Source organism: Hyla sarda, chromosome 1 (assembly GCF_029499605.1).
Source record: "Hyla sarda isolate aHylSar1 chromosome 1, aHylSar1.hap1, whole genome shotgun sequence".
NCBI lineage: Eukaryota > Metazoa > Chordata > Amphibia > Anura > Hylidae > Hyla > Hyla sarda.
The window spans coordinates 356435686-356449068 of NC_079189.1; the positions used below are offsets into that span (position 1 = coordinate 356435686).

The 13383-nt window shown below is 44.4% G+C and overlaps 1 protein-coding gene across 3 annotated transcripts in view; it reads right to left on the minus strand.

Moving 5' to 3' along the window:
- Window positions 1-13383, minus strand: part of KDM4C (lysine demethylase 4C) — a 459478-nt gene that overhangs the window by 416119 nt on the left and 29976 nt on the right. For all 3 annotated transcript variants that reach the window (XM_056521848.1, XM_056521837.1, XM_056521858.1), the window contains one exon: window positions 7013-7173. In XM_056521848.1, coding sequence (XP_056377823.1) covers window positions 7013-7153 — 141 coding nt within the window. In that variant the 5' untranslated portion in view covers window positions 7154-7173. The remainder of the gene's footprint in view (window positions 1-7012; window positions 7174-13383) is intronic.

Sequence of the window (13383 nt, forward strand, 5' to 3'; positions counted from 1 at the left end):
CCGGTCAGCTCCGCTGAGCTGCCGGGATAGTCTCACTTTCATTTTAGATGGCGCAATCAACTCTGATCGCAGCGTCTAAAGGGTTCATGCCGGGCATCGGTCCGATCGGTGGTGTCCGGCATTAGCCATGGGTCCTGACTGCCCTTAGCGATTAATCAGGAGCCCCCGGGTTTAACAAATTCTCCGCTGGTGAACAGTTTAAATTGGCACTGTCATCAACTTTTTTTTTTTTTGATATGTTGTAGTACTTATGTACTAAAACATATCTCTAATATATTTCTATTTATTTTGTGTTTAAATAGAAAAAAAGTTTGCACTTTAATTCCGGCCACTAGGGGTCTCCCTCCTAGTGGCCGGCTGCAGCCTGCTGTGACGTGACAGCTGAGTGCACGGCTGGGATCGGTCCGAATTCAGTCTGCCTGCACTCGCTCCCTGCCTGTCAGACAGGCAGGATCGAGCGCTGTGAATGCCTAGGCTGCCTGGCCTCACAGCTGCCTGCGCTCATTGGCTGCCCGCCTCCCGCATGTACAGTCTGGAGGCAGCACGGCACTGAAGCTCAGTGCTGCGCTGATGCTCGAGGACTGTACATGTCCTGTACGGCTAAGTGAGGTCTTATTTCACTTAACGGTACTTCATTTTGGTCCTGGGTCTTGGCGGTGTAGAATAGCACAGCAGGTGGGAGCGATTCTCCTATACTCCTCCTTCCTGGATAAACACTACACTGCTGAACAGGGAGGAGAAGACCCCAGAGCAGCCTGCCGTGCTATTGGTCGCAGCATAGATGAGCTAAGGGCGGAAGTCGGCCCTCAAGCAGGCATCAGTGATGTTGCTCCTGCTGGGGAAGTCTGCCTGGCAAGTGAGCACACTACCAGGCAGACAAAAATATATTTCTAAGGGAGTAAAAACATTTTAAAAGGCAGGGATGGGGTTAGGGATAGATTGGCAATAGGCAGGAACAGAATTTTTTATTTATATTATTTATTTATTTTTATTTTTTTACATGGTGGGAGCTACTCTTTAAACCCCATAAACGGGACTAGGGCGTACATGTAAATTCGTAAACTCACATTGTCTTTTTTCATTTTTTTAAAGAATTTATTTGCAAATTATGGTGGAAATTAAGTATTTGGTCAATAACAAAAGTTCATCTCAATACTTTGCTATCTACTCTTTGTTGGCAATGACAAAGGTTAAACATGTTCTGAAAGTCTTCACAAGGTTTTCACACACTGTTGCTGGTATTTTGGCCCATTCCTCCATGCAGATCTCCTCTAGAGCAGTGATGTTTTGGGGCTGTCGCTGGGCAACAGACTTTCAACTCCCTCCAAAGGTTTACTATGGGGTTGAGATTGGCTAGGCTACTCCGGGACCTTGAAATACTTCTTACGAAGCATCTCCATTGCCTGGGCGGTGTGTGTGGGATCATTGTCATGCTGAAAAACCCAGCCACGTTTCATCTTCAATGCCCTTGCTGAAGGAAGAAGGTTTTCGCTGAAAAATCGCACGATATATGGCCCCATTCATTCCTTCCTTTACACGGATCAGTTGTCTTGGTCCCTTAGCAGAAAAACAGCCCAAAGCATGAGGTTTCCACCCCCCATGCTTAACAGTAAGTATGGTGTTCTTTGGATGCAACTCAGCATTCTTTTTCTTCCAAACACGACGAGTTGAGTTTTTACCAAAAAGTTCTACTTTGGTTTCATCTGACCATATGACATTCTCACAATACTCTTTTGCATCATCCAAATGTTCTCTAGAAAACTTCAGATGGGCCCAGACATGTACTGGCTTAAGCAGGGGGACACGTCTGGCACTGCATGATTTGAGTCCCTGGCGGCGTAGTGTGTTACTTATGGTAGCCTTTGTTACTCTGGTCCCAGCTCTCTGCAGGTCATTCACTAGGTCCCCTTGTGTGGTTCTGGGATTTTTGCTCACCATTCTTGTGATCATTTTGACACCATGGGGTGAGATCTTGCGTGGAGCCCCAGATCGAGGGAGATTTTCAGTGGTTTAGTATGCCTTCCATTTTCTAATAATTGCTCCCACAGTTGATTTCTTCACACCAAGCTTCTTGCCTATTGCATACTCAGTGTTCCCAGCCTGGTGCAGGTCTATAATTTTGTTTCTGGTGTCCATTGACAGCTCTTTGGTCTTGGCCATAGTGGAGTTTGTTGTGTGACTGTTTGAGGTTGTGGACAGGTGTCTTTTATACTGATAAGTTTAAACAGGTGCCATTAATACAGGTAACAAGTGGAGGTCAGAGAAGACTCTTAAAAAGAAGTTACAGGTCTGGGAAAGCCAGAAATCTTGCTTGTTTGTAGGTAACCAAATACTTATTTTCCACCATAATTTGCAAATAAATTCTTTAAAAATCTGACAAATGTGATTTAATGGATTTTTTATTTTTATTATATCTCTCATAGGTATACCTCTGATGAAAATTACAGGACTCTCCCATCTTTTTAAGTGGGAGAACTTGCACAATTGGTGGCTGACTAAATATTTTTTTTGCCCCACTGTATGTGACTTATATAAAAACATAATGTTAATTAAACCGCACGGTCAATGGAAAAAAAATTCCAAAGTCCAAAATTGCATATTTTTGGTCACTTTCTATACCCTAAAAAAAAGAAAATACATATATAAAAAAAGCGATCAAAAAGTCCCACCAAAACTAAAATGGTACCGATAAAAACTTCAGATCACGGTGCAAAAAATTAGCCCTCATACCACCACATATATGGAAAAATAAAAAAGCTATAGGGGTCAGAAGATGACAATTTTACACACACTAATTTTGGTGCAGTTATAATTTTTTAAGTAGTAAAATAAAATTAAACCTATATAAATTAGGTATCCTTGTAACCGTATGGACCTACAGAATAAAGTTTTGGTGTCATTTTACAGAAAAGTGCACTGCATAGAATCAAAAGCCCCCAAAAGTTACAAAGTGGCGTTTTTTTTTTTTTTTCCAATTTTGAGAAGATCAAGTCCAGTGTATTCCCATCCTTTAATAGTACCCATAAGGGACTATCTATAGCAATCATTTGATTGCTAATACTGTTCAGTGCTATGCATAGGACACAGCACTGATCAGTATTATCAGTCATGAGTATTTAAACTAGGTGAGTGGGGGGAGGATAATAAAGCAAAGAAAGCAGACAGTGGGATGGATAGGTTAGAGAGGGGTCAGGACATAATGGTGGGTGGATAGGAGTCCTGTGGGGGGAGGTTAAGAGCAGTGGATAAGGAGATTCATGCGTTACAAACCAGCTGTAAAAATAAATGTAGCCCGAAAAATTGTAATCCCAATAATTCAAAAAATTCCATTAGCCCCAATAACTCAATAACTACAATAAGCCCCATTAACTCAAAAAATACCGTTAGCCCCAATAACTTAAATAGTACAATTAGCCCTTATAACTCAAAAAATGACATTAACCCCAATAACTCTGAAAATCCCATTAGTGAGACTATATGTGTAAAATTTAATGGAAATGTAAAGTGTATGTTCACAAATGCCAGAAGCCTAGCAAATAAAATGGGGGAGCTTGAGGCCTTGATACTGGAGGAACATATTGATATAGTTGGGGTCACTGAGACATGGCTGGACTCCTCGCATGACTGGGCTGTTAATCTGCAGGGATTTACATTGTTTCGCAAGGATAGAATGAACAGAAAAGGTGGTGGAGTCTGTCTGTATGTTAGAAGTAGTATGAAAGCCAGTGTAAACGATGCCATAGTGTGTGATGATTCTGAGGATGTGGAATCACTGTGGGTAGAATTACAAAAGGAGGGAAATACTGAAAAAATAATATTTGGTGTAATCTACAGACCCCCTAATATCACTGAAGAGATGGAAGGTCGGCTGTATAAACAAATAGAGAGGGCCGCCCGGGCAGGTACAGTGGTAATAATGGGAGATTTTAACTATCCAGATATAGATTGGGGCCGGGGGTTGGCTAAAACTACAAAGGGGAGAAAATTCATAAATTTATTGCAGGATAATTTTATGGGCCAGTTTGTGGAGGACCCAACAAGAAGTGATGCCTTGTTGGATCTGATCATTTCCAACAACGCAGAGCTGGTTGGTAATGTAACTGTGAAGGAAAACCTTGGTAATAGCGACCACAATATAGTTACTTTTGACTTAAAATGTAGAAAACAAAGACAGACGGGGAAAGCAAAAACATATAACTTTAAAAAGGCAAACTTCCCTGGGTTGAGGGCTGCACTACAGGACATAGACTGGGGGGAGGTGTTCTCAAATACTGATACAGAAGGTAAATGGGACATCTTTAAATCAACTCTAAATAACTATACAGATAAATATATACCAAAGGGGAACAAATATAAAACGATTAAAACTAAATCCTACATGGCTGACAAATGAGGTTAAAAGAGCAATAAACAACAAAAAAATAGCCTTCAAAAATACAAATCTGATGGGTCAGCTATAACATTTAAACAGTACAAGGAGCTTAATAAAATCTGTAAAAATGTAATAAAAACAGCAAAAATTCAAAATGAGAGACAGGTGGCCAAAGAAAGCAAAACTAATCCTAAATATTTTTTTAGATATATAAAATACAAAAAAACCAAGGACAGAGCATGTAGGACCCCTTAATAATGATAATGGGGAGGTTGTCACGGGCGATCAAGAGAAGGCGGAGCTACTGAATGGGTTCTTTAGTTCTGTATACATTATGGAAGAAGGAGCTGACATTGGCCAGGTCAGTGCTGGTAACACATCATATAATGTATTGAACTGGCTTAATGTAGAGATGGTACAAGGTAAGTTAAGTAAAGTAAATGTAAGCAAATCTCCAGGGCCGGATGGACTACACCCAAGAGTTCTTAGAGAGGTAAGTTCAGTAATATCTGTACCCTTGTTCATGATATTTAGAGATTCTCTGGTGTCTGGTATTGTGCCAAGGGACTGGCGCAAGGCTAATGTGGTACCAATCTTCAAGAAGGGCTCTAGGTCTTCGCCAGGCAATTATAGACCGGTAAGTCTAACGTGCATTGTGGGTAAATTGTTTGAAGGACTTATAAGGGATTACATACAGGAATACATAGGGGATAATAGTATTATAAGTGATAGCCAGCATGGGTTTACTAAGGATAGAAGTTGTCAAACCAATCTAATTTGCTTTTATGAAGAGGTGAGTAGAAGCCTTGACAGAGGAATGGCTGTGGATATAGTGTTTCTGGATTTTGCCAAAGCGTTTGATACTGTCCCTCACAGACATCTGACAGGTAAGTTAAGGTCCTTGGGCTTGGAAACTTTAGTTTGTAACTGGATTGAACACTGGCTCATGGATCGTACCCAGAGAGTGGTGGTCAATGATTCGTACTCTGATTGGTCCCCGGTTATTAGTGGTGTACCCCAAGGTTCAGTACTGGGCCCGCTGCTGTTTAATTTATTTATCAATGATATAGAGGATGGTATTAACAGCTCTGTTTCTATCTTTGCAGATGACACCAAGCTTTGTAGCACAGTACAGTCTATAGAGGATGTGCATAAGTTACAAGATGACTTGGATAGACTAAGTGTCTGGGCATCCACTTGGCAAATGAGGTTCAATGTGGATAAATGTAAAGTTATGCATCTGGGTACTAATAACCTGCATGCGTCGTATGTCTTAGGGGGGATTAAACTGGCAGAGTCACTGGTAGAGAAGGATCTGGGTGTACTTGTAGATCACAGACTACAGAATAGCATGCAATGTCAGGCTGCTGCTTCCAAAGCCGGCAGGATATTGTCATGTATAAAAAGAGGCATGGACTCGAGGGACAGGGACATAATACTCCCCCTTTATAAAGCATTGGTACGGCCTCACCTGGAATATGCTATTCAGTTTTGGTCGCCTGTTCATAAAAGGGACACTGCGGAGTAGGAAAGGGTGCAGAGACGCGCGACTAAACTAATATGGGGCATGGAACATCTTAGCTATGAGGAGCGATTAAAGGAGTTACAATTGTTTAGTCTTGAGAAGAGACGTTTAAGGGGGGATATGATAAACGTATATAAGTATATAAATGGCCCATACAAAAAATATGGAGAAAAACTGTTCCAGGTTAAACCCCCCCAAAGGACGAGGGGGCACTCCCTCCGTCTGGAGAAGAAAAGGTTTAGTCTAAAGGGGCGGCATGCCTTCTTTACGGTGAGGACTGTGAATTTATGGAACGGTCTACCTCAGGAACTGGTCACAGCAGGAACAATTAACAGCTTTAAAACAGGGTTAGATACATTCTTGGAACAAAATAACATTAATGCTTATGCAGAATTATAAAACTACATCCCTTTCCCTTATCCCCTTACATCCTTCCCTTCAATCCCCTGGTTGGACTTGATGGACGTATGTCTTTTTTCAACCATACTAACTATGTTACTATGTATCTTGTGCTCTGTTCAATTGCAGACCAAAGCAGAAGACCTGTGGAAGGCAGTGGAGGCAGGTAAGGGAACCTCCGTCTGCCGTTCTGGATGATCAGATCACCGCGGCAGCGCTTCAGGCGATCTGATCATCCATTTTAGTGACCGCGATGCTGAAGATGCCGTAATCTGTATTGATCATGGTATCTGAGGGGTTAATGGCGGACATTCGCACGATCGCGGATGTCCGCCATTACTGGCGGGTCCCTGGCTGCTATCAGCAGCTGAGACCTGCCACGCATGAACCAAGCATCGCTCTGATGCTCGCGGTTATGTATAGCACGTAAATGTACATCCTGGTGCGTTAAGTACCAGCTAACCAGGACGTACATTTACGTCCGGCGGCGTTAAGGGGTTAATTGTATAGTTTAAATTTGGAATACCTCTTCAAATTGTATCTATGTGGCTACTCCCATAGTTGCTGCATATTTTTTATACGGAAATACCACACATTAATATCACTTGCATTTTTGCCACATGTGATGCTACCCTTAGAGTCTCATTTACCAAAATGGTTTAACAGATTTGACAGCTTTGTGCAACACAATTGCTACATATACCTTGTTTCCTCACCTTTGCCAAGCCAGAACGATGTGCTCCTTTAGACTCCATATACACCAAATACTTGTTGAAGTCTCTGAATTCTTCCATTGTTGGCCTGAAGGTCATAATTTTGCATGCAGAGTTCTGCTCATCAGAGTCTCTTGCATTCATTATTAATAATATGGGTTACACTGGGGGGAAAAAAATAAAATAAAAGTTTAATGGCAAATCCAGTAAATTTTTCCAAATAAGACTGGATGAACGCATGTCAAGCCTATATTACAGGTGATGTAGAAATGTATATGAAGAACTTAAATATAAAATGGGACATTTTATAAAACAAGTTTTATTTCTAACCTCTCTTTCCACAAAAAAAAAAAGAAAATAATTATAAATATACACCTATACATATTATAGATAGATAGATCTAACTCAACGAATGTATGTTCCAGGATCACTTCCTGAAGATATTCCAATGAAACCTGTTACACGTTACTTATAGGTTATCAAAAAATATAGGATAACCCACCCCCATTTGCGACGGTCAAGGTTTTTGTCTGAAGTCCCAAGCAAGTCTATGGGCATTAGGGTACTCCACAAGCTCCTCCCTGCATTATCTGGCGAGTGTGTCAGTATAGCTTGCAAGCCACACCCTTTGATTTTGGGCCCATTTGTTTTGGCTCATGGCCAAAAACACAATTTTGGCCCGATACACCCACATCGCAGATCGCAGGTCCTTCAAGCACAATCTCTTCATCACAGCTCAGCCCCAACCCAGGGATGTGGAATTCCTATCGCCCGACGCCGGGGACATGCAGTTCTGGGCGGCGGGCAGGTGAATTTTTCCGCCCCTTGGATCAATCCCCCCCCCCCCCAGAGCGCGATCACGAGGGGGCGATCCACTATGGAGGTAGTCGCAGGGCTTACCTATGCTTCCTACTGTCCCGTGGCTCTGTCATTGATAGAGCCTGGCTGGACTAGGCTCTATCAATGTATCACAGATTACACAGATGAATTGAGTTCAATAGAACTCTATTCATCTGTATGAGGAATCTAATGATTGCTCCTATAAGTCTAATAAAGTGTAAAAAAAAACAAACAAAAAAACACCACATATTAACCCTTCCATGTTAAAAGTTCTAAATCACCCCCTTTTCCTATATAAAAACATGCTAACATAATAAAAACATATTTGGTATCGCTTCGTGCGTAATTTTACAACCTATTAAGATATAACATCATGTAAAAAAATAAACCAAACCACAGAATTGCAATTTTTATATCATCCCAGTTAAAAAAAGTTAAAAAAAAGTGATAAAAAAAAAGTCAGATCAATACCAAAATGGTACCGATACAATAAACTGATTATGGCGTAAAAATGAGCCCTCATACAGCCTGGTATGTGTAAAAAAAATAAAGCTACAGGTAGGGCTGGGTGGTATACCGGTTCATACCGGATACAGTTTTCTTTTTCTCAGACGGTATGAATTTTGCCCCATACCACTATACCGGTGGGGCCCCTCCCCCCACCCATGACTGAATTACAGGGCCACGGCTCCGCTCTGTCAGGGGAGAGCAGGATGAGACTCCTCATCCCCGCTCCCCCTGCAGTTTCAGGCCGGCTCCTCTCTGCAATCAGAGCCAAGGGAAAGCGCAGAAAATGCATCGCCTGGCTCTGATGTTTCCCGGAGCCCCGAGCTGGCTCCCTGCTCCAGTCCACCTCTCCCCTCTCTTTGCCTACTTCAGGGAGTGTTCATAACAAGCGCCCGCACCCTTGGTCCTGCGGCGTAAAGCAGAGCATTGCGCCGCATTTCTTCTAGTTCCGGCGCCTGCTCCTGAGGCCCCTAGTGCACGCCGCAGGACCGAGGGGAGCGAGCGATTCAGGGGCGGACAGACTGCCCCCTCACACAACGCACGTGAGCTGCGCCGCTGCTCACTGTTCTAAAGTGGCTGTGGCGCATAATAGCGCAGTGGGCACTTTAAATCAAAATGTCAAATTCCCTCCTGGCGGAAGCGTCAGCATCCTGCGCTGAACGCTTACGCCAGAGAGGATCCTGTGTCCCGGCGGGAAGCGCCCACGTTACTGCACTGATGACAGGGGCACTTCCCAGCAGCCGCATCAGAGCACAGGTGAGGAGGAGGGGGGGGTTAATGGAAGCAGAGGGGGTAATGGAATAAGGGGCAGGATAGGATAAATGAAAGGATCAGGGGGGTTAATGGGTGCAGGGGGGGGGTTAATGGAAAGGGGCAGGAAGGGGTGAATGGAGAGATTTTCGCTGCCCTGACTCCTCATCCCCCATAGTGCAGAGCTGTGATAGATAGCAGTGGGGGAGTATACTGTACAATGCTGTTTCCCCAACCAGTGTGCCTCCAGCTGTTGCAAAACTACAACTCCCAGCATGCCCGGACAGCCACAGGCTGTCCAGGCATGCTGGGAGTTACAGTTACATAGTTCGTATGGTTGAAAAAAGACATACGTCCATCAAGTCCAACCAGGGAATTGAAGTGAAGGGTGTAAGGGGATAAGGGAAAGGGATGTAGTTTTATAATTCTGCATAAGCATTAATGTTATTTTGTTCCAGGAATGTATCTAACCCTGTTTTAAAGCTGTTAATTGTTCCTGCTGTGACCAGTTCCTGAGGTAGACCGTTCCATAAATTCACAGTCCTCACGGTAAAGAAGGCGTGTCGCCCCTTTAGACTAAACCTTTTCTTCTCCAGACGGAGGGAGTGCCCCCTCGTCCTTTGGGGGGGGGGGGGGATGGGGGTTTAACCTGGAACAGTTTTTCTCCATATTTTTTGTATGGGCCATTTATATACTTATATACGTTTATCATATCCCCCCTTAAACGTCTCTTCTCAAGACTAAACAATTGTAACTCCTTTAATCTCTCCTCATAGCTAAGATGTTCCATGCCCCATATTAGTTTAGTCGCGCGTCTCTGCACCCTTTCCAACTCCACAGTGTCCCTTTTATGAACAGGCAACCAAAACTGAACAGCATATTCCAGGTGAGGCCGTACCAATGCTTTATAAAGGGGGAGTATTATGTCCCTGTCCCTTGAGTTCAACAAGCCCCCCCGCCCCCCCCCCCCCCCCCCAAATACCTTGATACCGCCATAATTTTAAAAAATACCATGATACACATTTTTGGTCATACCGCCCAGCTCTAGCTACAGGGGTCAAAAAATGGCAATGAAAAAAAATTCAAAAAAGTTCATAATTTTTTTATTTATTTTAAAACATGACGTAAACTATACAAATCTGGTATCACTGTAATCAGGCGACCTAAAGTATGAAATTAACATGTTAGCTCAACCACAAGGTAAATGGGGTAGAAAAGAAAACCACCAAATCTGCAAAATTATCTTTTACTATTTCAATTTCACTTCTCCTAATATATATTTTTTGGCTCGGAGAATGTGTTATTGAAAAATTAAAAAGGTATCATTATAGTAGGTAATTATGGCTATTATAGGGCGAGGAAGAAAAAATCAGAGCGTAAAAGCGAAAATTGGCCAGACAAGTGGATCGTCATGAGGGACAAGTAAATTTTGCTCCATTTTAGTCCCGTGGACAAGTAGTTTTTTTTTTAATTACATTTCCACACCCCTGCAACTGATGGCGGGCTATGAGGGAAAAAAAGCACACACTCGGTATCTTACCATAAGGGGGTACACCCCTTATGATTTTTGTAATTATTTTTATATTTTCAAGTGACAACACTGAAGAAATGACACTCTGCTAGTGAGTGCACAGGCTGTATAAATATTTAATGTTGTGTCCCCTTAAAACAACAACACACAGTCATTAAGGTCTAAACCTTGGCATCATGGATGTGCAGCCAACAAACCTGCGGCAATTACATGATGCCATCATGTCCTCATGTTTCCAGCATCCTATAAAATGGACAACACGAAGAATAAAGGCAGTTCTGAAGCAAATGGCCAGGCTTCACTCCATACCTGGCCACCCCCAGCTGATTTCAGTAGCTGTGGGCCACATATAATGGCTGGCATCCAGCGATCAACACAGCGCCGGCTAACCCTTTAGAGCGCTGTTATCAAAGATGACAGTGGCATCTTAAAAAAAAAAAAAAAAAAAAGAGACCTTCAAATGGTCCCTGGTGGACAAGTGGGGGTAGGGGGGGCGCAATCCACTTATGTGCTGGCTGTGGCTCTGTAATTGATAGAGACTGCCTGGAGCAGGCTCTACCAATGGAGCGCAGATGGTGGAATCTCTGCCATTCCACTCAGAAAAGCATACAGTAGATTTTTTTGTAGTTTTGAGAAATTTGAGCGGAATTTCTGTGCTCTAAAAACACAGATTCCACTCAAATTCAGAGTCCCATTGTCTTCAACGGGGCGCTGAATGGAATTCTGCAAAATTTATAATTTTTCAGAATCTGAATATAATGGGGGAGATTTATCAAAACCAGTGTAGAGTTAGAGTGGTGCAGTTTTCCATGCAACCAATTAGATCGCTTCTTTCAATTTTTCACAGATCTCTTTAAAAATGAAAGAAGCAATCTGACCACTCTCTCTGTACAATTTTGGATAAATCTCCCCCAATGTGCACAAACATTTCCGAGCTAAGTATTTCTGCAGAATTCCACTCGGAAATTTTACTGTGTGAACATAGCCTTAAAGAAAATATGTAGTGAACAAAACGTATCCCCTATCCACAGGATAAGGCATAAGTGTCTGGCGAAACCCGGCCGTTACAAAGCCCCTGACGGCCGTGACTAAATTGTATTGCAGCCTATGGGGTTTTGTAACTGCCCGTTTGCACCCGCATATGCCCGTAATTCATAACGGGCATTATATAGTGACGGGACATCGTGGCGGAAAAATTACTGCATGCAGAAAAATTTAGTCACGGCCGTCAGGGGTTTTGCCGATATAGTGACGGAACTTCTGGCGGAAGTTCCTAAACGGAACTATTTCACAGTGTGAAAGCAGCCTTAAAGCTCACGATATCCCTTGTTACTTTCTGTGAGGGGTGTAGTTTTCAAAAAGGGGTCACATGTGGGTATTTATTTTTTTGCGTTTATGTCAGAACCTCTGTAAAATCAGCCACCCCTGTGCAAATCACCAATTTAGGCCTCAAATGTACATAGTGTTTCTCCGAAAATAGGACCGGGTCTTTTTAGCCACAAAAAAACACACAAGGGCCTATTTTCAGGGTAGGGCTTATTTATTAACAGTACAGTATGCACAATGAACAACATGGCGGTTCCACGGTACGGTATTTACACCCCCCCCCCCCCCATTATCAATATGTGATGGGCGCAGCTCTGCCCCCCAACGTCCCTCTCCCCCCCCCCCCACCCCCACCGGTTTATCAGCTTAGCGCTGCACCCCACATCGGGGGACTAATCATTTGTCACCCGCGAGCGCAGCTTCTCTCCCCCCTGCAAATAATTGTCAGCCGCTGGCTGCGCTGTATCTGTTCCTGTGCCCGGGCTGCAAATATTAAAAAACAAGCTTTAGGGAGGGCGTGGCTTGGCGCCGACGGTGATGGCCGCACATTAAGAGGGCTCCCGCTCTGTTGGCCATAAAGGAGCTTTAAATCCACAAAGGTGACCCTGCTTTCAGATGGGGAAGAATTCCCGACGTGCCCGAAACCCCTCTGCACCCGCCCGACTGACTTTATCTACCTCCGGAGGCATACCACGCTACTTTCAGCCGTCCCCGGCCTCAGCTTCTTCTTCCCTCACCGCCATTACGGGACCTGCGCTGGGCCTGCGCTCCCGTTCCGGCGCTCACTCAGTGCTACCCACGAGGGATCTCTCTGCTTACCATCTGCCGAAGACACCAGGGACGCCTGCGCTTCTACTGCCGGTGACTGCAGCTGCCGTGACGGAGCCTGTGACCTCGCTTCAGCCGTCGGGGAGCAGCGCTACTGACCCTGCTCCGGATCTCCTGCCTGCTGCTGCGGCCCCTGTTGTGGGCTCTTCTCCTACGCTGGAACTGTTGCCTGTGGCGGTGAGTGCTGCTGGGGGACCTGTGTTAACGGCGGATTCCCCCCCTATCCCCGCTCTACAGCTGTCCCTGGTGGGCTCCTCTCCCTTGTCGCTGGGTGGACCTGCTGGGGCTCCATCTTGGGCTTCCTTGGTGGGGGGCCGGCCTTCTCCAGCAAGTTCTCTGCCGTGCTCAGCTACTCACTACTGCTCGGCCTCCCACTCCCCTACACAAGTGGGACCTGCCTCTGTTCCCCCAGCCCATTCTCCTATTACCCCTCTGGACCCTCTAGCTGCCTGCTATACCCCCTCACGTTCCCCTAAGCCACAGAGGTCCAGGCAAGCTGCCATGCAGACCTCCATGCCAGCTTCTGGGGCACTCCATCTGTCTCCTAAGGGGACCCCCTGCTCTCAACCTGGGCCGGTAGCACCACCGGGGC